This window comes from Telopea speciosissima, chromosome 2 (assembly GCF_018873765.1).
Source record: "Telopea speciosissima isolate NSW1024214 ecotype Mountain lineage chromosome 2, Tspe_v1, whole genome shotgun sequence".
Taxonomy (NCBI): domain Eukaryota; kingdom Viridiplantae; phylum Streptophyta; class Magnoliopsida; order Proteales; family Proteaceae; genus Telopea; species Telopea speciosissima.
Window position 1 is genome coordinate 45311294 of NC_057917.1, and position 22649 is coordinate 45333942.

The following is a 22649-nucleotide window of genomic DNA, read 5'->3' on the forward strand; positions in this document are numbered from 1 at the left end:
AATGACGACATTTATCCTATTTTTTGATTGTCTGTCAAGATTTTTGGTCGGCAAATTGCTTGGGGACTTCATAGGTTTTTGTCTAACACTTTAATGGCCATGTTTCTTGAGTCTAGAGGGCATGGGAATGAGTTCCTCCTAGGGTCTCTTACATGTGAATGCAAATGTGTGTGTAATGTGATATGCACATGTAATGAAATGTGTTCTAATGCACTTGAATCTTCTTGGAGAGTCTTTGTCTTGGCTTCCTTTAGAAGATGTTCCTCAATCTTCAAATTTCTTCTTTTCCTTAACTCTTCATTTGATTAATCTTAATGTTTGTTATCATCAAAATTAGTTTATGGAGGAATGTGTTTTCCAACAGACATAACCATATCACAAATAATCATCTATAAAGGTAAGAAAATAAGAAGCACCATGACATGCCTTCACATTCATTGGTTCATAGGTGTCGAAATGGATAAGCTCTAGGGTCTGGGTTGCTCGGATTGCCTTTCCAAAAGGCTTTCGGTAGGCCTTACTAGCTAAACAGAGCTCACATGTCGGTAGGTTGACTTTATCGAGTAGGCCAAAAGGCCTTCTCCAGCTAACCTCGTCATCCTATCTTGACCTATGTGTCATAGTCTAGCGTGCCATGCAATCGATTTTGAATTATTTTCAGTATTAATAATAAAAGATGAAGAAGAAACCACAGGAGTTATTAAATCTAGTTTAATAAAACCATTTTCAAACTTACATTGTCTAAATATACTACCATCCAAATGTATCTTAAATAAATCACCATAAAAAACTAATGAATATCTCAAAGGTAAATGTGTAGTAACTGAAAGTATATTATGTTGGATTTCCAATGCATATAGCACATCATGAAGAAGTAAGTTGCACCGAGTGCGGAAGGTGAACTGATAGGTACCAACTCCTCGAACTGCTTCACTTGTGCCATTTCCCATGTAGATGTTTTGGGCGCCATCTAGAATCTTTCTATAATCTACGAACTTCCCTCGATCACGCGCTATGTGTCTTGTTGCTCCTGTATCCACAATCTAGTCAGATTGGGTTTGGGCAACCAAAATATGTGTACACAAAAGTACAAGGATAGCGTGATGGAAATGGTACCTTCTTCACTTCAGTGCAATCACAAGCGAAGTGCCCCATCTTCTGGTAGTTATAGTACTTGACCTTGGTAAGATCTCTTTTCCCACCTCGCTAGCCACATTTGTGCTTGGCGAATTTGCCTCCACTTGGTGCAGCGTTCTGAGCTTATCCCTGATTTTCGGTGTTCCTTTGTCTCTTGCGCTTAGACCCAGAAGTCCTGCGTTGCCCCGCTTGGGCGATAAGGGCTTGTGCTTGGGTTGCCTCTAGTTCCACATAAGCGGCAATATCATTGAAAGCCTTGACACTGTCATTATGTGTAAGAACTATTTTCATTTGGGCCCATGAATCAAGTAACGTCCTAATGATGGCTTGAACTTCCTGCTCATCGGTAAGGTGTACCCTAACATCATCTAACTTTCTTATCATGTCTTTCACAACCCTAAGGTGTTCAGTCATGTTATGCTTAGAGTCCTTATGGTACATCTCAAACTTTAAGGTCATGGCCCGTAGTCTTGTAGTCGATGTACCCCCATTGTCTAACTTAACCAGGTCCCACATGGACTTAGTAGTTTCGCACTTCTCATACTGGCCGATGAGATCATCGTGCCTCAAGCTTAACATGATAAAACAAGCATTACAATCCTTTTTAAACCAAGCCTTATAGGCTTCTTTGTCTTGATGGTGATGAGTGCTAGTACCCTCATCGAGTTTGACCATCTCAGAGGTCAGGTGTTCAAGGCATTCTTGCTCATTCAGTAAGAACTTAATCTTACGATGACGTATGTCATAGCTGGTTCCATCTAACTTATTGCCTTGGTTAAGGTTGGCAACGACAGTCTTGGTGGCCATCACTACAATCCATAAAATGCAAGGGAGGGCATTGAGTACACATTCATAAATTTTTGCTCAAGAAACCTAATTAAAATTAATGCTTTCCTCTTCCACACGGTGAGACCAAAAACTTCGCTAGGCTCATAATCAAATCTCACAATGTGTGGGTTTGGGAACGTATAACTTTAATTGATTTCAAACAAAAAATAATCTAGGAGAAAAGGGCATCTCCAAACCACAATTGATGTGCCATACATTCGGTGCACATGGACTCACATAAGAGACCCAAATTGATACTTGAAGTGATATATCGAGTCAATACAAGAATGTGATACACAATTCAGTAGCTTCCCTTTACATGGCTTCTCAAAATAGAACTTTAAAAAATTACAACTATCTCTTTACATTCAAGAATCCTACTACATCACTACTAGGGAGCACTGCACTTTTTATTACATCCAAGTACCAACTTTATCGCACATACATCAAAACATAACCCTTACACAAGCACCAATCAAATTTCCATCCCATAAAACATAAAATAAAATTACATGGGTTGCATGGGATGGGGTTTGATATCGTTACCCTAATGATAGAGTCAAACAAAGCCAATACCGCCACGAGAAGGTACAATTAATCTCTTGATTATTAGAAAATATCTCAAAAATACATCCCCATATCTCATGGAAAAAATATGAGATTATTTGGGATGACCCTTTCTATTATACCCGTACCCAGGAACATAATTAATTATTATTTCTTCTTCGTGACGTGTAGCTACCGTTGCCCTGTATGCTGCTGAGCTGTTCTCGAAGGTGGTCATACCTAGCTACAAGATCACTGACCATAGTACGGGGATGCTTGTGGAGGGAAGATTCCTCAACCGGCAGTGGGGGAAATTTGTTGATGGCGACTTGTCGACTATCCTCCTAGTACCAGACCGAAAAGCAAAGAATTTCGGAGAGAGTACCCCGGATCGTCGCCTCACTTGGACACTTCGTTCAGTGATGAACTTGGTATTGCCGTGGGAAAACTACTTGGGGTCATGGGGGACACACCATGCAGTTGAGAAGTTTCTAGCCCCTTGTTTATTTGTTTACCCTTCCCTTTGATGTCCTCGAAGTACGGGGCAAAGTTGGGAATGTCTGGGTTAAGGTGTAACCCATTCTTGCTTGGATGATTTATCATGTGGTTGGGTGCTAAGTAAAACCACCATAGGACTGCCTATGTTATTTTAGCTATTGGTGGAATATTTTATTGTGGGTCCCACTCACCTTGGAAAACGTGTAAGGAACTTGTGTTCCCATTTCTTGTGGACCCCATTCATAACCTTTTTTTTCTTTGTGGGACCAATGGGTGGACCCATTTAATCTATTTTGACCCAAAAATGAGTTTTGACCTATTTAATACCCAACCAAATAGACCTTAGGAAGGATTTAAGTTATAAATAGAGGCTTGGATTCCCTTAGCCATTTCATTATCTTCTCCAACTAAAAACGTGGGAAGAAGAGAAAGAAAGAAGAAAAGAGAGCAAGAAGGAAGGAGAAACGGAAGAAGGTGGGTGAAAGGGCTTGGCTGGAGGCTTGAGACCCCACCCTTGGAGCCCTAAACATGGAACTCCTCTGTCTTAGTCAGGTAGGCCATTAAACTCTCATACCTTCTTCTATTTTTGGGTTTTGGGGACTTGGGAGATGGGAAGACATTGACCTAGAGTTCTACTTGGAACCTAAGGATCGATTGGAAGCTTTAACCTATGCTATTGTGGAGTTATTACGCTCTATTGTTAACCCTAAGACTCACCATCTCATCCTACTTGAAAGACTTAGGGTTTTACCCTATAATGCCTTAGATTAGGTTCTTCTTGGATTCTCCTCTTGAGTCCTTTGGGTTATATGGACCTAATAAGGTCTTAGGACCCTAATGGACCTAGGGGGAAGCTCCTTTGATGTTCCCATGCCTTCAAACTCCTTGGAAATGAAACCCTTGGTGAAAAACCCCTTAAATCTCGGACCTGGAGGTGTACGATTTTACATGTGGTTTTGAGACCTACGAGTAATCACCCTTGAAACCGCCTCCCTGTGTAAGCCCCTGGTTAAAGAGGTTTTACACGTGGTTTTATGTTCTGAGTGAAACCACCCATAAAACCGCCAGGCTTTAAAGCTACTGGTTAGAGAGGTTTTACATGCTGTTTTAGGAATTGGGGTAAAATCACCCATAAAACCGCCCATCCCCAGAATTGCTGATCACTCAACCCCTACCTGCGGTTTTGACTATAACTTAGTCATGCATATCGTATCGATATGATTCAAATTGTATTATAAACTAGACTCAATGGGCTACAATTATTATGAAGAAATCTTGGACCCAATATGAGTGTGAGATCCTCGAAAGTGGATCCAAACCTGGCTGATGTGTTTAGACAGTAACTTTAGAATTTAAGTTATATGTCGGTGACCTCGCCTACTTCGTGACTATTGGAGTAGAACTTGTTAAGGTTTAATGGGGGTTTAACTACAACCTAAGGTGCCCCTAATTATACTAATTAAGTGATCTATTATGGTGCCAAGGTCTATCTTTGATGCCCTTAAATCCTTTCCCTTATTAGTTTTGGGTTGGGAAACTTTGGAGATTGAGGTTGGACCTTAGGGTTCCACTTGGAACCCAAGGGGTGACCTTGGTTCAATGTTGGACCTCATTAGTGAGGTCTTGCCTCTAAGTACAACCCTAAAACCCCCTCCTTGCAACCTTATTGCTGAGTTGGGTTTCATTACTCAAAACCCTAGAATGTGAACTTCGGGAGTTCAATCCCTTGAGTTCTCTAGACCCAATGAATTTAATGATGTAACTAGGCCCTAGTGGACCCTAGGACACCCTTCCCTTGTCCTTGGGACTTAAAGATCCAAGTGGGACAAATTAGGCTAAATAACACCTTCAAAATTTGTATCTTGCCTTGATCTAATGCAAGGGCGGATGCAAGGCCCTGCCTACAATCGGGCTTGCATCCGATGCTGCCCTAAAGGCCGACAGCCTATATAATTTATGGGGTTTCCCTAGGGGACCTTCCCCCACCCTTCTAACACCCTTCTACACTATCCTAGGCTTCATTAATTGTGTGAGGAGAAGCACTTAGCGGACATCGAATGATGAATCAAATCAACAGAACACGAACTATATGGTGAGTGGGGATTGGATCTTATTTTATTTTGAGTGTTTGTATGTTTAAATATTGTACTTGATACATTCATGTATAAATACATGTTTACACTGTTTATCTATGAATGTGTTCATGTGTGTGATAATTGATGACTATGTGTTACAAATGTGGTTGAAATTGTATGAGATGATAATGTGGTTTGTTTAACATCTTTCTTCATATATTATATTTGGGCCTGTCATGTACCGTGTCATGCTGGTACCCGGGTACTAGATGGTATGGGACGTCAATGCACTCGGAATACCTCTCGATACGATAGTTTCATATAACATTTTGTATATTGAATTTGTAAGTTGTGTTAAAGGGACACGGGTGATAGATGTGTAAGTTCCTATACCGTGATCGACTTATTGATAATCCAGCCAAAGGATCAAGGGTATGTTCTGGTACCGTGGCTTGGGATTATCGGAGGTTTGCTGGGAGACCGATGATGTGTTTCGGGACCGTCAGGCTTCCACTGACATAGTTAGGGTTATATCGTTGGGGATCAAGGGTATGTTCCGGTACCAGGGATATGGCTCTATGATGTCGTAGATTAATGACGTTGTATCGTTGGAGATCAAGGGTAAGTTTCGGTACCAGGGATACAATTCCATTACTCTACACAGCATAGCATTCATGCATGTAAACATTTCATCTCATCATCATCATCAACATCATTCATCATTATGCATATTACATATCATACTGTTGCATATGATGCATGACTGTAAATCGGATCTGATGTGCGAGTCATCATTGGTGGTATGGGACGTTAAGGATATTCGTTCATCAGGTTCGGCTTGCAGTCCCATATTTATTGTGTGTGTGTGGTTCAGTTTTCTGCTCATTGGGCTAGTGGAGCTCACCCCTCGTGGAACCCTTCTTTTTAGATTGTGATGCAGGTTGTATGGTACCGGTGGATGATAAAGGACCCCGTAAAGGATGTTGATGCGAAAGTTTGTCTACGACCATTGATGCTTATCTTACTTTCTGTTGCTTTTGATATTATATTTTCTTGATGTATGTTTCTTTCTTTTCTCTGTACTTGTCAAACAGTTTCTATTGTAATAACTTTTAAATTCAAGGATAATCCACCTTAGGTATTTATTATCACCGTACTTATTCCTTAAATGAGGATCAACGATATTTATTATAACTCTTCCGCTATTCTAATATTAGATCTGATTCTCATTTATATGACTGTGAGGTAAGCCACTGCGTCCGTGATCCTGGAAGCGGTTTAGGATGTTGGTAAGCATCTTAGTCATACCCTTTTATAGTATTTTATCCCTTGCCGGGATGGAGGTGTGACACTTTCTCTCCCATTTTCTTCCTATGGATTTCTCTCACATGATTTCTTGCTAATGGGCAACCAAAACATAAAAGAAACCAACCCATAAAATTCCAAAAATAAGAAACCCCACAGTGGAGATATACAAATTTATTAAGGGTCAGAGGAACAACATCATTCTTAAATAACACAAACAAAACAATAATCAAGTAATCAAGATCCATTCAAGAAAGATGTGTTACCAAACCAAAAATCAAGAGAACATAATAATAATAATAATAAAGAATACACTTTCGTTCCTTTTTTTTTTTTTTCTTTTTCTTTCTTCTCTCCTTTTTTTTTTTTTTTTTCCTGTTTGCAGTACCTACTAGCCTAGCCAACGGCTGTTGCACCATGCCAATAACGCTACACACACCCGCGACAGCCGCAGGCCATGGCTCGCTACTGCTGTTGCTGTGCACAGCTAGCACACGCGCCTTGCACACGCCTACGACAGTTGCTGGCCGTGGCCTACTGTTGCCGTGGGCGTGCGCCAAGGACCGTGTGGCTTGGGGAAGAAAGAAAGAGAGAAAAAATGGAAGGAGAGAGAGAGAGAGAGAGAGAGAGAGAGAGAGAGAGAGAGAGAGAGAGAGAGACGTAAGAGAGAGAAATAGGGGAGAGGCATGAGCCTGCGCCATTGGCAGTGCTCATGCTCCTTCCAAACCAGAAAATCCTAATTCCATGATCCAAAAAAAATTTAATAACCTCTTCCCCATATAGGCGAACCATAAACCAATAGCTTTGATGCCATTGTCAGTTCACATAATCCAAGATCCAAATAGTTCAGGTTTGGATCATACTTGAATTTTTACGAAAAGGCAGCGGAAGAAAGATCAAGAACCGAGCTTATGGTTATGAGCACTCGAACGAATCTCCACAATCACGATAGGTTTCTCCTCAGAGAACTCCACACCACAAATCCTTAGGAAGAGATGGAATCCAAAAAAGAACACAAAACACTGGAGAAAGGGAGAATTTGGTTTCTTAGATGATGTGGTCTTGGGGTAACAGACTTTCTATTTAAAGCCAAAACCCTAAGACCCCTGCCCCTATTTAGACTCTCACTGGGAATCGACCAAAGAGGGGGGTAGAGACCCAGCCACTTGAGTGGCTGGTTCTCTCCATGAGCAGTGGGTCGGGACGGGTCCGGCCTGCCCCTTGGGGGCGGCTTGGACCGGGCTTGGCCCGTGTTCGATTTACACCAATATTGGTAGCCAACACCAGAATCTCATCGCAATCCTACGAAGTGAGTACAAGTTATCAGTGCATACGTGCTTCTACCACTCATTTATGGAAACTATTCTTAATTAATTCCCTTGCACGATGCAATGGATTATGGATGCATATCGAGCTGATACGGTTGTGGATAGGAAACGGATTTTGTCCAGCTGTGGCGGGAGCTGGAGCATCCGGCCCCGTTAAACGACAGCAAAAACAAGGCTGTGATGGTCATTTCACATGTGGGGATTCTCCTGGGCCCCACATGTGAAGATGGATCCCCACATGTGAAATGATCACCCCACTTCTATTTTTGCTGTCGTTTAGCAGGGCTGGACCGTCCAACTCCCACCACAGCTGGACAAGAACCAGGTCCTTGTGGACAAAGACGATGAGATCGATGGAGTGACCTAATATAATTGCAACGTTTGAAACTCTTTTCATGCATGTATGCCACGTTGCATGACTTAGCCTCTCTTCTCTCTCACCTCCACGGACAGGTTTCGTGTTTCATTCCACACTTGCAAGCACACAGTTTGACGTCACTTCATCTTTGGGGCGTCATATTATATATATAGTCTGTAGCCCACAGAAACAGAAGAGCGACTTGAAGTGAGTGAGAGAGTGGAAGAGATGGAGACGACAACTTTTACAAGTGAAAGAAGCAGTGAAGTAGGAGATGCAGGAGAGGGGAATATGCAGCAGCAGGTGCAGGCAGTGGCGGAGGTGGAGAAGAAACAGATGAAGGTGATGGTGGCAATTGAAGAGTGCGAAGAGAGCTTCAATGCTCTCAAGTGGGCTCTCGAAAACCTATTTTTCTTCTTGTCTTCTTCTTCTGCAGGTGTGGCAGCCGAGACTGAGCTAACCCAGAATCAAGAACATGGCATTGTTATCCTCCTCCACGTTCAGCAGCCTTTCCAGAACTATATTGTTCCCGTTGGTCCAAGTAAATTCCTTTCAACTTCTTTCTCTACACAGCATAAAAGAGAGGCTTCACATTCAAGTCTATGGCTAAACGGTTGAAACACCAAAAAAAATTTCAGAGGAGATTTCTATCTCTCTCGTCTACTTACCTTATATTTATTCAAAATTTTCTATCTTAAAAAAGAATTTTTTTCCTAAAAAACAGATTTAGGAATTAGTGCGAGGGGATGGATCAATCGAGATCGTCTACAGCGCCCTGCCCAAAGCGGCCTGAGCGGCGCACAAACAGGGCACCCTGCAATGACCGTCTTACCCTTGCTCGGGCAAGGTGCTCAGGCAGGGGCAAGGCGATCATTACAGGGTGACCTGTATGTACGCCGCTCAGCCCGTGGCACCGTAGAAGATCAGGGTCCGAGGATGGATAGCATTCAGATCCTCTACGTCGCAGCTGCCCTAGCAACCTGAGCGGCGCAAACACAGCCGCATGCAATGACCGCCTTATCCCTGCTCGGGCAGGGGTAAGGCGCTCGGGCAAGGTAAGACGGTCATTGCATGCGTAGTTGTGTCTACACCGCTCAAGCCGCTAGGACAGCTGTGTCATATAAGATCTGGATCCGGGATGGATAAGGTGAAGGGAAAATTGCTTAGATCTACGAGATATAAAAAAGATTTACAAAACCGGTTGATATAAATTATGTTTTCTAATTAGGACTTGTGATGTTAAAAAGATTTACCTAATTCCCATGGGAGAGATTTTCTTGTAAGGCAAGAGTAAAAAAACTAGATGAAATGTCTAAAATGCCCTCAACACCTTACCCCATTGCGTTGTCGTCTTCATCGCAGAATCACACAACAGTGGTGGGGGCGGGGTTGCATGGAAGAAGGGGGACAGGAGGGCATGGTGTAATTGTGTAATTATATGGAAATGTTTGGGCGAGTGTGTGATACTTTTAATCTTTTCATTTTTAAGCACTGCCTGTTCCAAATACCAATAATTCCCTGGATCCCCTCAGAAACTTTATTACTTTTCAACTTCTCCCCTCGCGACACATATCAGATCAAACGTCAGATTTAAGCGGTTATTTTTCAAGAGCAGATGATCGTTGAACTGGTCAGTATGACTTCTGGGTGGCTACAGTTTTGTCTCTATGAACATTATCTGCAAGCCGGAGGAGCTGCAATTTGATATAAGTCAATAAGCATTTGCTCCGTTCGCTGTTGGGCGGGTAGTGGGGTTGGGGGGGGCAGGGCTCGGGAGGGAGGGGTATCGAAGAGAGGGGTGATCAAGAGTAGGGGTGTGACAATGAATAGGGGATGGGCCGGGCAAGATGAGGGGGTTGCATGTTGCAGCGGTAGGGACTGTTGTTGTTAATAACAAAACTTTGAAGGCATTTCAAGGCAATTATCCAATTATTTTTAATGGATTGTACCCAACATGGGGTTTTGGCAAATCTTTTTTTATATTAAGATCGATAGTTGTAAAATAAAATTAAAGTATACTCGTATTATAAATCTTTTTTCCGTCAAGTAGATCTATGCAACTGTCCCTAAGGTTAAATCTATGGAGGAGAAAGAGCGGTGGAAGGTTGCTTTTGTAGAGAAATCATATAAAAAAAAAAGAAGTTTAGGGTAAGCGTTTGAGTAAATCTAAGGCAATAATATAAGAACACCTCGCATACACAAAGGGAAGTTTTTGTATCTATTTTTTTCTTCTTCATATGAAATGACTTTACTGTCCTCCTTTTTACGTCCTTCTTTGTGTGATATCGTTTTGTCGCACCTTATTGGTGCATTGTTCTAAACTATTTGCTCAGAGTATCATAAGGTCCGAAAATGATTTTTCTGTCCTTCTATGTACGACACTATTTGCTGAGAGACCTTTTTCCCAAATTATTTTTTGGGTAGGCATTCTTTGTGAGGGAGCCAATGAGAACACCTATGTTGGCATCATGGGATGGAATTTACCTTTTGCATGAGGGCGGGGGTTATCATTTTGCCCCCTCTGTGTCTGGGCGTGGGCAGTATACTCTCCCAGAGAGAAATTTTCTCTTTGTTTATTTCATATTTGACAGATATAAACTTGTGTGTAAATGTGATAGTACATGCATTGATTATTTGAGTTTCCTAATGAACCTCTAACCTTCTGGTATCCCTTAACAGTTATTCATGCAACACCTTCTATGTTGATGTCAGTAAGGAAAGCCCAAGAACAAAACTCTGCAGTACTAATGGCCCGTGCATTGAAATTATGCAAGGAGAGGCAGGTAAATTAAAAATTCCTTCACAGATTAGTACTCCAGAAAAGAGTGTGGGCGAGATGCTTTGGGCTCAAATGTAGAGCTGCCCCTTCCCACCCCCCCCCCCAACCCCAAAAAAATATTTATGTCATAAACTTTGCATAAATGGTGAGTTGGTTTCTCCATAACAACCCTCGAAATGGCAAAATTTAGATGATACACTCATATGATTGTTAGTCTTATGCAGGTAAGAGCCGAAGCTATGATTCTAGATGGAGAACCCAAGGAAATGATTTGTGAGGCTGCTGAGCAGATTCAACCTACTATCCTAGTGGTTGGTAGCCGTGGCCTTGGCAAGATTAAGAGGTAACTATTAAACATTTAAACTTCAACCTATTTTCATTCCTAATTTTGTAGTGACTTTGAAGGTTAATTTCGCATAAAGGAACTACTCCCCACACTATTTGGAACGCTACACTTGAATAAAATCTATGGTTAATTAGTTGTAAAGCACAAATGAGAGATTGATAAGAATATAAGATGATGATATATGTAGTTTCTTTTTAGTGATGCCTTACTTCATTGTTTGGTAATCCAAAGACATGGATAGCTGAACAAATCTCTTAGGACAAATTACTGAATGAGTCCACTAGCCAAAAGTTTTCCCACCATTGTGAGGAGTTATTAACTTTGGAATCAAGCATTGGCCCTTCATAGAGAGAACCTTTAGATTTGCGGTCTAGGAACCATGACTGGTGCCCTCATTCGTAGAAGAGATGCTAAATTAACTCCAATGACTCAATGAATGGTCTACCCCAGATTTGTGGATAAGTATCAAGTTACGGACTAAAAATGTGTTAGGCACCCAGCAACCGCGACTGGTCGGCGACCGGTTTTTCTAGGCCAAACTTTGTTATATGCTATTGTGCTATACATATTATGCACCTAGTCAAACTTTTTTTTTTTTGAAGATTTTTTATTATTTTGATTGAAATTTGTGCACCTAATTAGACTAATTAAAATTGATATTTTAATCCTAATTACTATTACTAGGTTAGGTGATTATATACATTATGCATCTATGGTCAAAAACATGGTTGATTGTGAAAAAGAAAACCAATTATAATTATATCGTGGAGAAGGAAAGTTATTGATAAGCAAAACAACTTATAGGCCAAAATAGACAAAATTATGAAAATGCCACTACAGGGGCTAAAATATGTACAAAAACATGAAATCATATTTAAATGCTATAAATAAGCAAACATTATTAAACAAAATTAACGGCATGCATTTAGAGCATCAAAAGCAAATAAAATGTTAGGCAGATGCAAGGTGGTAAAAATTATCAAAATGCCCGTGTTAGGGCAAAAATGCATGAAAATTCATGAAAAATGCTGACTTATGCTTAGAACAAGTTTATTAATGTTAAAACATGCGGCAAAAGTAGCAGGAGCCTCTTTGGGGTCCTCAACAAGGTTTTTTTTTGTAAAATGACCAAAATACCCCTAAGGGAAAAATAGTAAAAGTGTCAAAATAGGTATATACTTAAGGTTATTGCAGGCATTAAAAGTGATGTTAAACATCCTAAAATGACTACGCACTACGCACGCCAAATGGTATTGCTGTAATGACGTTCCAGGCCTGACAAAGAGGGTCGAACATATTTTTAGGAAACGGGTGTCGTGATGATATGGGGATCGGCAGGATTTTATGAAAATGTAACGACATAGCGGCTGAAGTGCTAAAATTCTGGAGTGACGAAAATGTGTAAATAAAACAGTAAGATTCTAACGATGCCAGAGTCATTTATTCTAGAAAGCAGTAATGATTGATGGTGGGTGGGCAGAGCCTCACACCTATCGGTCAGATCGTTAGTAAAATAATACACACACAAATTACTGAAAATCGCAGAAAGCGGTAATGACTGATGGTGGGCAACGCCTCACAACTATCAGTCAAATTGTTAGTAAAATAATACACACACACACACACCATTAGAAATTCTTACAAGGATTGGGAATGATGATAAATGATCTAAAATGACTAAATATGCCAAATTATGGTGTTGGAAGGTCATTTTGGGCTTGCATTTGGTATATTACCAAAATGCACCCAGAGGGCATAAAATGACTTCTTATGCATGTTTATGGTGCATGATGAACATATATACATATGAAAACCTTCTAAAACAACTTAAAACAGAATATAATGCTTAAAAACATTTTTCAAGCTTTTTTTCTCATTTTTGGATTTTTGACAACAAATGGAAAAATGACATCTACATCCTAAAATGAGGTGGGGAACACATATGAAAATGATCAAACATACATGTCAGTAGATGATGATCCCATAAAATTAAGCATGATGAAATATTTATCCCATAAATTTTTGTATGAATTCTATGCATTTATATTTATATTTTCTGAAATACTAAAAAGAAGGGAAAATAAAAAAAATTTACAAAACACCCATCTTAGATCCGAGTTGAGTAAAACCCACATGTACTAATCAAAACATGATCTTTAACATGGTTAGAGAGATTTTGTCCAAATCTCTACCCACAGATTCGGATTTTACAAGAGACATATCATATAATGTTTTCAGAAATTAAGAAACAAGTTAACTATTTCTTAAGCTTATATTTCTCAAAACAGAACACTTTCACTAGAAAAGTCAAAATAAATAGAAACAAAAAAAATACAAAAAAACTCACCCTAGATGCGTGGCTAGGGCTAGACTCAGTGTAGGTGAATCCTAAAAACCGGGGAAGCCAATTTAAGTAGCCTGAATCACCGCTCGAAGTGGCGGCCAGAAATAGCAAAACGTTGTGAGTGGGGGGTATTTGGGTAATTCTTATGCTAAACCATAGGGAGTATGGGGTTGAGACCAGGGGGTTTTAAAGAGAGCAGCAAGGGCTTTCCATAGGTTTTTTCCGGATTTTATCACTTACCAGAACATTTTTTTTAAAATGGTTCGAAGGTGAGCTATAAATAGCCCACCAGCTGCTGGTGAAAATGACCGAAAGGGTAATGTCGGCAAGGGGACAGAGCGGGGGTTGGGAGCAGGACTTGGGCGGTGCAGCAGGCTTAGGATGTGTGGCAGGCTTGCGCAATGCAATAGGCATGCACGGTGTAGCAGGATTGGGCAGTGTGCACAAGTAGGCCTAGTGGCTGGCACGGGTCAAGCCGGGTTGACCCAGCCTGATTTTCTTATATTGTATATATATAAATATTTTTAAAGATGATCATCAAAATAAGTTCAATATAGTGATCAAAGCGCAGTCCAGTAACTGAACAAAGATAGAGATCGCTAAGGAGATGGTAAATGGCCGATAGGTGATGGTCGATAAAGATCGATAAGGAGATGGGTGATGGCCGATAGAGATTGATAAGGAGATGGGTTTTAGTAGGGGAGGGGAAGAAGGAGAGGAGGATAAGACGGTGGAGGGAGGGAGGAGAGGTGGGGAGTCCGTGGGAGAGGTAAGAGAGGGGAAGGGTGGGGTGGCCACGGGAAGATTGGGGGAGGGGGACGCTAGTTGGAATGGAGGCCCAAGGGACCAAAGGGTGGAGGGAGAGGTACACCGAGATGGGAGAAAAAGGGGAAGGCCATATCATTAATGAACATGGGCGCAATATAGATGCGATGAGACTAGAGGTCCGTGTAATGATACCCTATATGGGAAGGACTATACCCCAAAAAAACACATGGGGAGCATTGAAAGTCCATCTTATGTGAGTGGTAAGGGTGGAGAAACAGAAAACAAAGGCACCCAAAAATTTTAAGAAAGGTGTAGTTGAGCATGCGGTTGATAAGGTGAATTGCGGTCTCAAAAGGTGAAGTGCCAATAATGTTGAGGCACACGATTATGAGCCAACATGGAGAGGCCGATTTTTGCAATGTGGCTGTGGCGGTGCTCCACAGAGCCCTATTGTTCAATGTTCATAAGTGTGAGGGCATGATATATGATGGGAGATGCCCAATTTGGTGAAGAAAAAGGGGTGAGGAACCAAAATTCGCCACCCCAATCTGTTTGAACTGATTCCAGTTTTGTGGAGAACTAATGTTCTACTAGGGATTGAAATTGTTGAAAAATAAGAAACACATCAGAATTAGCAAAAAGGGGAGAATACCACAGAAATTTAGTAAAATATCTAGAAATATAATAAAATATTTATATCCATCATCAAAAAGAACAATAGCAGGACCCCAAACATCGCTAAATACTAACTCCAAAGGAGAAGAACTACAAAAAAAGTAGATCGTAAAGATAAATGACTCGATTTGCCCAACTGACAAGCGGGACAGAGAGGACTTAATGTAGACGAAGTGCATGGTAAACTATGTTGACGAAGGATTTGATGCAAAACATGGGCATGAGGATGACCCAAGCGGTGGTGTCAATTATCAGTGGTGGTGCATTCCACAAGAGAGACGGATGGATGTGATGTGGGACGGATGGAGAGATGGTAGAGACCATTGCTACTCAGACCAGAGAGGATTGTTGTCTCCGTACTAGGATCCTTGACAACAAACTAAGGAGGATGAAATTCAAGATAGACATTATCACCAGAAGCAAAACACTGAACAGAAAGAAGGGGTTTGGAAATAGAAGGGCCATGGAGAATGTTAGATAAATGAAATGAAAAGGTAAGAGAGTGAAGAACAGAAGAACTTGTATGAGCAATAGGTAAACCCTTACCATTACCGATGTACAGTTGACCATTACCAGTGTAGGGTGTGTATTGTGATAGTGAGGAGACATCAGGGTGATATGGTGAGTGGCCCTAGTATCAGAGTGTCACACCCCCATCCCGATGTAAGATATTTCATCGCAATAGGGGGTGACTGGGACAATCACATATCATCCCAATACCTACCAAGATCACAGATACAGTGTCCCAAGCCATAGTCCATCCTGTCACCACAATATGATGACAGAAAGGAACGTACCAAACGGAAATAATCGTTCCAATCACAGAGTTAGCGGAAGCGAAATCAAATTAAAACATGTGAAATTATAGAGCATCGATTCTCTAATGATAACACACAGTATAATAACAATGTTCGTAACCATTCAATCTCACCCAATAATTACACATACAGTTTATACATGATTGTAGAATGAATACATGAATTAAATAATAAATAATTGCCCCAAGGGCACCATTCTTAGGTATACATCTACATCCAAGCCATAGTCATTGGCTCCACTTGATTCGCTTCCAACGGTACTCATCAAGAGGTTATCTGCATATCAACTAAAAAGGGGTTGTACAACGGGGTTAGCTTCACTAGCTAGTGAGAGAGCAATGGGGAATGCACATACATCACACAATCAATATCAAGCAGAATGATGCATACTAATGTTAGATTCATTTTCCACCTAGTACACAATTCTATCGATCAAGTGTATGCTACTGTGATAACTCGGGAGACACTGAGGATCACTTGTCCTATTGCCCCAGTGAAACCTTAATTATCATAAGGGGACCTACGTCAGTAGAAGCCATCATGGCCACCCAGTGGCAGACCCCGATAGCCATCACTACCCCTGATCTGGCCTCTCCCGCCTCTACAGCCAGCAAGTGCTCAGACTATCCAACACATAAACCCCTGTTGACAAGGGTCGTAGCATTAGGGAACAAGCATCATAGCCACAGATATACTATATGCAAGTCCTATCGTCCCGAGAGGTATTCCGGGTGTATCAACGTCTCATTCCATTTAGTACCCGGATACCAGTACGACACAACACATACAGATCAGGATGGCATATAATAGTTTTCATAATTTAATAAATTGGGGTTCTGGTACCGGCACACCCGGCACCGTAGCCTGATACAATGGTGAGAATATTATCACATTCATAACAGTTCACATTTGAGATAAATAATGCAATGCGCACAATGCTTATATTTATATAATAGCATGCTTAAGATTGTCAAATATATATATATTCAAACCCAACAAAGTCACCTAGAACCCACTCACTGAACTAGGGTGTCATCCGACGTGATTGACATGAATCTCCCCAAGCATTGGGTGCCATCCGGTGTGGTTTACATGAATCTCACCGGTTTACCAGCCTAGACATACAAAAAAAATCATTAAAATAGGTATAGAAGGGTCCCATGCTAGGCCCCCAAGGTTAAAATTGAGTTTCAACCAAGACAGCACGAGCAGACTCACAGACGGTTTCAGTACAGGTGAGTCCGTCCCTGACTCTGTTCAAGCCAAAAGGTAAAAATAGAACGAGCGGACCCACGAGCAGAACATCTTACTTGGATCCGATCGTGCATCCGTTCGACACCTGAGACACACCAGAAAGGGGGCTGATCAACTGGCGGATGTGCTTCCTTAGTCCGCCCCTGCATCCGGTCGATCCCTGAGACATGCCCGTGAGGAAATGGCCTCGGGCGAATGCAATAGACTTGAGTCCATTAATTCATCCATTCAGGTCATTTCACGGGGTTTACACTGGGCGGGTTGACGGGCGGTACCATGATTGGTGGATCCGGTCGTGCGTCCGTCAAAAGTTTAGTCCGAGATTTCAATGGGCTTTTGCTCCAGCTTGAAGCTTGAAGCTCCCTTGGCTCTCAAAGACATGGGAGGAGTGTCTAAGCCTTCCTCGGGTCACTAGAACCTAGGTTTAACCCATAGATCTAAGATCACACAAGGATTGGTCTCAATTTGGTCCAAGGGTGGGGTTTCAAAGTCCAAAACCATAGGTGAGCAACAATGGCTGCCAAGCAGCTCATGGGAACCATTCCTAAAGCGAGGTCAGCACCTTTAGAGCTCCCAATTAGGGCCAAGCATCACCTTGAGTCCCAAATGGAACCCTAGGTTAGCCCAAGCTCAAGGAAATTTACATAAATAGAAATGAGAATGGAGGAGTACCAAGCTTGAAGGCTTACCTTGGTGAGGTCCTTCTAATGGAGAAGTAAAACCCAAGGCTAAGTGAGCCTTCTTGACCTCCTCCCTTCCTTTCCATCTCTTCTCCTCCTCTTTCTCTTTTCCCTTAGTCCGGTCAGCTTGGGGGAGGAGATGTGGGGCAGCCAGCCATCTTGGCATGGCTTCCATCCTCTTCCCTTCCCCTCTCATTCCTTTCCCACTTCTACTTCTTCCCTTTCCTTTCTCCTCCTCCTTCTTCTCTTCCACGGTTTGCTTGGGAGGGGGAGAGATAAGTGAATGGGAGGGATTTCCTTTTCTTTAAGGGGTAGAAGGGGCCTTAGGTTGTGTTTGGTTAGGGGTCCTTAGAATGTAGTTAAGCCCTTAGGCTTAAATGGGTTTTGGGTTAGGTCTTAGGCCATGTTTGGTCCATGTTAGGACCCTTAGGTCCATTTAATTAGTTGGGTCATATTTGGGTTGCACCCTAAGTCCATAGGACCCAATTGTCCTGCAAGGTCTATTTGGTTTAGGTTAGGGTATATAAAACCTATTATTTCTTTAACTTTGGCCTTGTGGGCCCACTTTCATGGCCCACTCACCCAACTAATGGTAAGGGCAGGGGTCCACATGGTCCAAAGGTCCAATTAGAGTGTCCAGGACATAGGGATGTGTGTCCGACAAGATAAATTACCAAAAAGGTAAGTAACAGCACGGGCGGATCCTCGAGCGGATTCAGTTCGAGTAAGTCCGTTCATGACTCTGGTGCTGCTGTCAGGGCCCAAACTTTAAGGAAAGTTACGGGGCTTTGACCCACACTTCCTTGGCTTCGAGGGGTCTCTTATAATAATATTTTGAGTCTGAGGTCACTGGTGTTAGCCAGTGCCACCGTGGCATTGTCTTTGGTAAAGGTCTAAACTGCCCCGGGGTATAGGGGTATATTTGGGGTGCGGGTGTAACACAGGGAACCAAGTAGAATAGGTGTAGGGCGTAGTAGGGATTGGGGTATTCACAGGTGGGGAGGTATAATGAGCTGTGAAGCAGGCGAATGAGGGGGGAGTAGGGAGAAGGTGTTGTATAGTTGAGGAGTGGTGGGAAGTAATGGAGGGTTAAAGGCGGGATGGTAGTAGCAGTGGTCCATAGAGTGGTTGGCGTGGTGCCAAATAGTGCACCAGGCACCAATGCCTTGAGAGGAGGAGCAACCACCACGATGATGGTAGCCACAGCATGAGAAGATCTGCGGGTAGTGCCAAGAGCGGAGTGATCAAGAATGGCCTTAAACGAATTAGGAGCTTGAAGTTGGAGTTTGGACAGTTGATGGCCGATGAGAAACTCGTGATTGAGAAGCATCCCATGTAGGTCTGAATAAGGGATGGGACCGGCATGAGGCATTAGTGTTGGAATGAGAGCATATAAATCATAGTAAAGGCCAAAAATACATGAATATTGAAGTCGACAACAGAGATGGGGCATCTTGCAGTGGCAAGTTCATCAGAAAGACTCTTTGCACGTTGAAGAAAAAAACGATACGGATTCACTAGGCTTGTGACCCAATACCTGAAGGGACATGTGCAAAGACCTAATATGAGTTGTGGATGAAGAAGCCCAGGCAGCCTTGAGCGAATCCCAGATGGCCTAGCTGGTAGACTTGCTGATGGCGAGAGGGATAACATCTTCAGAGAGAGAGGCAATAAATAGATTGTTGATCATAGTGTCTTATTGCTTTCAGGATCGAGCGATTGTAGTATCCTTTGGACAAGTGGTGGTGCCATCAATATAGCCAAGGATAAATAGACTGTCTAGGAAGGGAGAGACTTGGGTAACTCATAGAAGATAGTTCTTAGAGGTTAACTTGATGGAGATATAATGATGGGCATGGGGGAAGAATACGTGAAGTGGGTAGCACCACCACCAGTGGCGGTGGAGGCATCGGATGTAGTCTCAGCCATTGTGAGCAGAAAAGAAGATTGATCAATGAATGTAAGTGTATATACAAGTGGTTACTTAGAGATTGGATGAGAGATAAGAGAGGAGAATGCCTAGGCATGTTGGACTCTAGGTGAGGACGAAATTTTGCTATTACACTACAAGGCTGGCAGCCAAGGAAATGGGATCTTAAAGGGTATTTTAGAAAATACTAAAACCTAGGAGGGTATTTGTGAACCAAAGGGGAAGTGAATTATTCCATTTCCTTGGCTGCTAGCCTTGTAGCAGCAAAATTTTTCCCCAAGGTGTTTATCACGTTGGAATGTTCCTTCTACCAGGCTGGCAGCCAAGGAAATGGAATAATTCACTTCCCCTTTGGGTTCATAAATAGGAGGGTATTTATGAAACCAAAGGGGAAGCGCATTTTTCCATTTCCTTGGCTGCCAGCCTTGTAGCAGGAACATTCCTGCTGCTAGTGTAGCAGCAAAATTTCGTCCAATACCCTGGGCGTGTGGGATGATAGAGATCAATAAGAAGAGATTATCACTTGTGGTAATAGATACAAGTCCATAATTGGTGTCAAAAAGTAGGGTTATTCTTTTCTTTTTTTTTTGGTAAGAAAAAGTAGGGTTATTCACGTGGCATTTCCTTACTATCTGGGGAATTTTTGCTTCTTTTGCTTGCTCCATTTTACTCTTAGCTAACCTTTCTACTTTAGTGGAACTACTTTGCTTAGCATCAAAGAATGAGAAGACATGTTTCCCCACATAAAATGGCTTTATTGTGTAATTGGTAGTAATGGGCCTTTTCAGCCTCTAATCAGGGAAGATATATAATATATGGTGCTGATTGAACTGAATTTTTGTAACAGGGCATTTTTGGGAAGTGTTAGTGACTACTGTGCACATCATGCTAATTGCCCGATTCTCATTGTGAAGCCGCCAAAGTGAAGAATCTATTAACAGTAGGGTTGAGTTTGTGGCGTTTACATTGAAGGGGAGAAGTAGTCTTTCCTATTAATAATGATGACTGGATTTTTTTTTCTTCTTAGTTTACATGTAACTTTTTGTTTCATGCTCATACTAGATGCCCAAAATTATAATGCATGCCGTGGTGAAATTACATGTTGCAGGCAGGAAAAAAATCCTCTCCAACTCCCTAAAAGTGCAGTGCAGTGCAGTTTGGGACAGAGAGCTCGACATGTGGAAGATGTTAAATCCAACGGTGTCATGCTTGAGAAGAATGGAAAAAAAAAAACTGGATCAATTGAGCTCAGCACCGTTGGATTTAGCATCTTCCACGTGTCGAGCTCTCAGCCCCAAACTGCACTGCAATGCACTTTTAGGGGATTTGAGAGGATTTTAATTCATTGCAGGCATGGTCTAAAATTGCATTATTTCCATTACCTGAACTTTGCTTTGTTTATGCGAGCTACATCGATCCTGATTTATGGTTAATTGGCTTAAGAATAAGCAAGAAATTCTCCCTGATATTGTTGTAATAAGAATCCTAACTGTTCCGCTTAATAATTTGTAGAGGAGAAGTATCCTAAACACCATTAGCATCTGCGACAAATATCACTCAAGAAAGGTACAAAGTTACTTGAAGTTGTTGAGGAATTCAAGCAACTAAGCAGCCAGTAGAGAGCTTAGCTGCCTCTGCTTTAGAGTGTGAGTGGTTTGAACCAATGGAGGTGGCTAATCTTCCCATCTCTTCTCAAGGGTGGAAGGGGCTTATCAACCGATATAGGAGTCTTCCTATTCTAGGATACTCCTATATGGGCTTGGTTAGAGCTTCTGGTTATCTAAAGGTTTATCTCATCTCAATCACTAGGTGTTGATATCACATGTGACTCTTATCTCTTTGTAAAAGTCCTAGACTTCTATATCTTATGTAACTCTCTCCTTCATCTCAAACTCTTCTCTTGTATAGATTCTCTAGGACTCTCTTGCTCTTGTAATGTATAAAAGCTCAACAATTGTTGAGATACAAATCAATGAAAAATACTTAACCTAACAAGGCAGGTGGGGTTGGGATCCTAAAGGAGCCGCCAGTTTTTAAGATGCACTTTGATTTGGACAGAAAAGGTTGGAGCTCTGTCTCTGTATGGATTAGACTCCCAAATCTCCCATTCCATCTGTGGTCGGAATCAGCTCTAAGTATTATTGGGAGCCTTGTTGGGAAACCTCTTTAATTACTCAGATATCTGGAAGAACAAAAGAAAGGTTCTCTTAATTATGCCAGAATTTGTATTGAAGTGTCCGTTTCTTCAGATTTCATCGACTCGGTGGTTCGGAGGAGGGGATAGATCCTTCATGCAACCTGTGGGAACTTGGCCAATCCTCAAGGGAACTTGACTAATCCTGGAGGGAATCCTTTACCTAGAAATGCTTTGATGGGGAGAGGGTTCCATAGGCCCTGTGAAAGAAGAATGAAGAGGACTTTATTCTTCCTCAGGGTGGTAATAATAGTCCAGTTTCTGGGCCTGTGGGTGAGCTGGTGTTGGTGTCAGTGCCGGTACAAGAGGAGATGATGTTAGAAATTTGGCGAGCTGAGTCATGTCACTTGACACTACCCTTAAGATCGTAGATGCCCGCCCCCTATGGTGCAAACGGGAATATTGCGAATTAGTCTCCAAGATAAAACAGTCCATTGGCTCCCTTAGTAATCGTGCACTCGACTACTAGACCCCTTTGAGTACTACAGAACTATGCTCAAACTAAAAGAAAAATACTTACAATAGTATCACTTTCAAAACTATACAAAACAATGAGAAGAAATATTATCAATTCATGCATACGGATGACACAAAGGGGGATTCATCTCAAGAGAGACTTGATTAATCTTAAGAGGGAATAATTAATCTCAAGAGGACTCTATTCATCTTAAGAGGGACTTAATTCATTGATGCTCAAAAAGGCTAAGCTCTTCCTCCTTATTTATATTGGTAGGAATATGCATTGAGAAGGAGGAATAAAGAGAAGTCTTTAAAAGGAGGAATTAA

At 41.8% G+C, this 22649-nt stretch overlaps 1 protein-coding gene across 1 annotated transcript; it reads left to right on the forward strand.

Annotated features, from left to right (window-relative positions):
- Positions 1-8291: 8291 nt before the first annotated feature.
- LOC122652585 (universal stress protein A-like protein) lies at positions 8292-20679 on the forward strand. The gene is made up of 4 exons (XM_043846373.1): positions 8292-8616; positions 10755-10858; positions 11079-11197; positions 20517-20679. The coding sequence occupies exons 1-4, from the start codon at positions 8304-8306 to the stop codon at positions 20593-20595; spliced, it is 615 nt and encodes a 204-aa protein (XP_043702308.1). The 5' UTR covers positions 8292-8303; the 3' UTR covers positions 20596-20679.
- The last annotated feature ends 1970 nt before the right edge of the window (positions 20680-22649 follow it).

Coding starts and splice junctions, on each gene's coding strand:
- LOC122652585 (XM_043846373.1), top strand. CDS start 8,304: ATGGAGACGACAACTTTTACAAGTGAAAGAAGCAGTGAAGTAGGAGAT. Junction 8,617..10,754: donor TATTGTTCCCGTTGGTCCAA/GTAAATTCCTTT, acceptor ATCCCTTAACAG/TTATTCATGCAACACCTTCT. Junction 11,198..20,516: donor GGCCTTGGCAAGATTAAGAG/GTAACTATTAAA, acceptor TTTTTGTAACAG/GGCATTTTTGGGAAGTGTTA.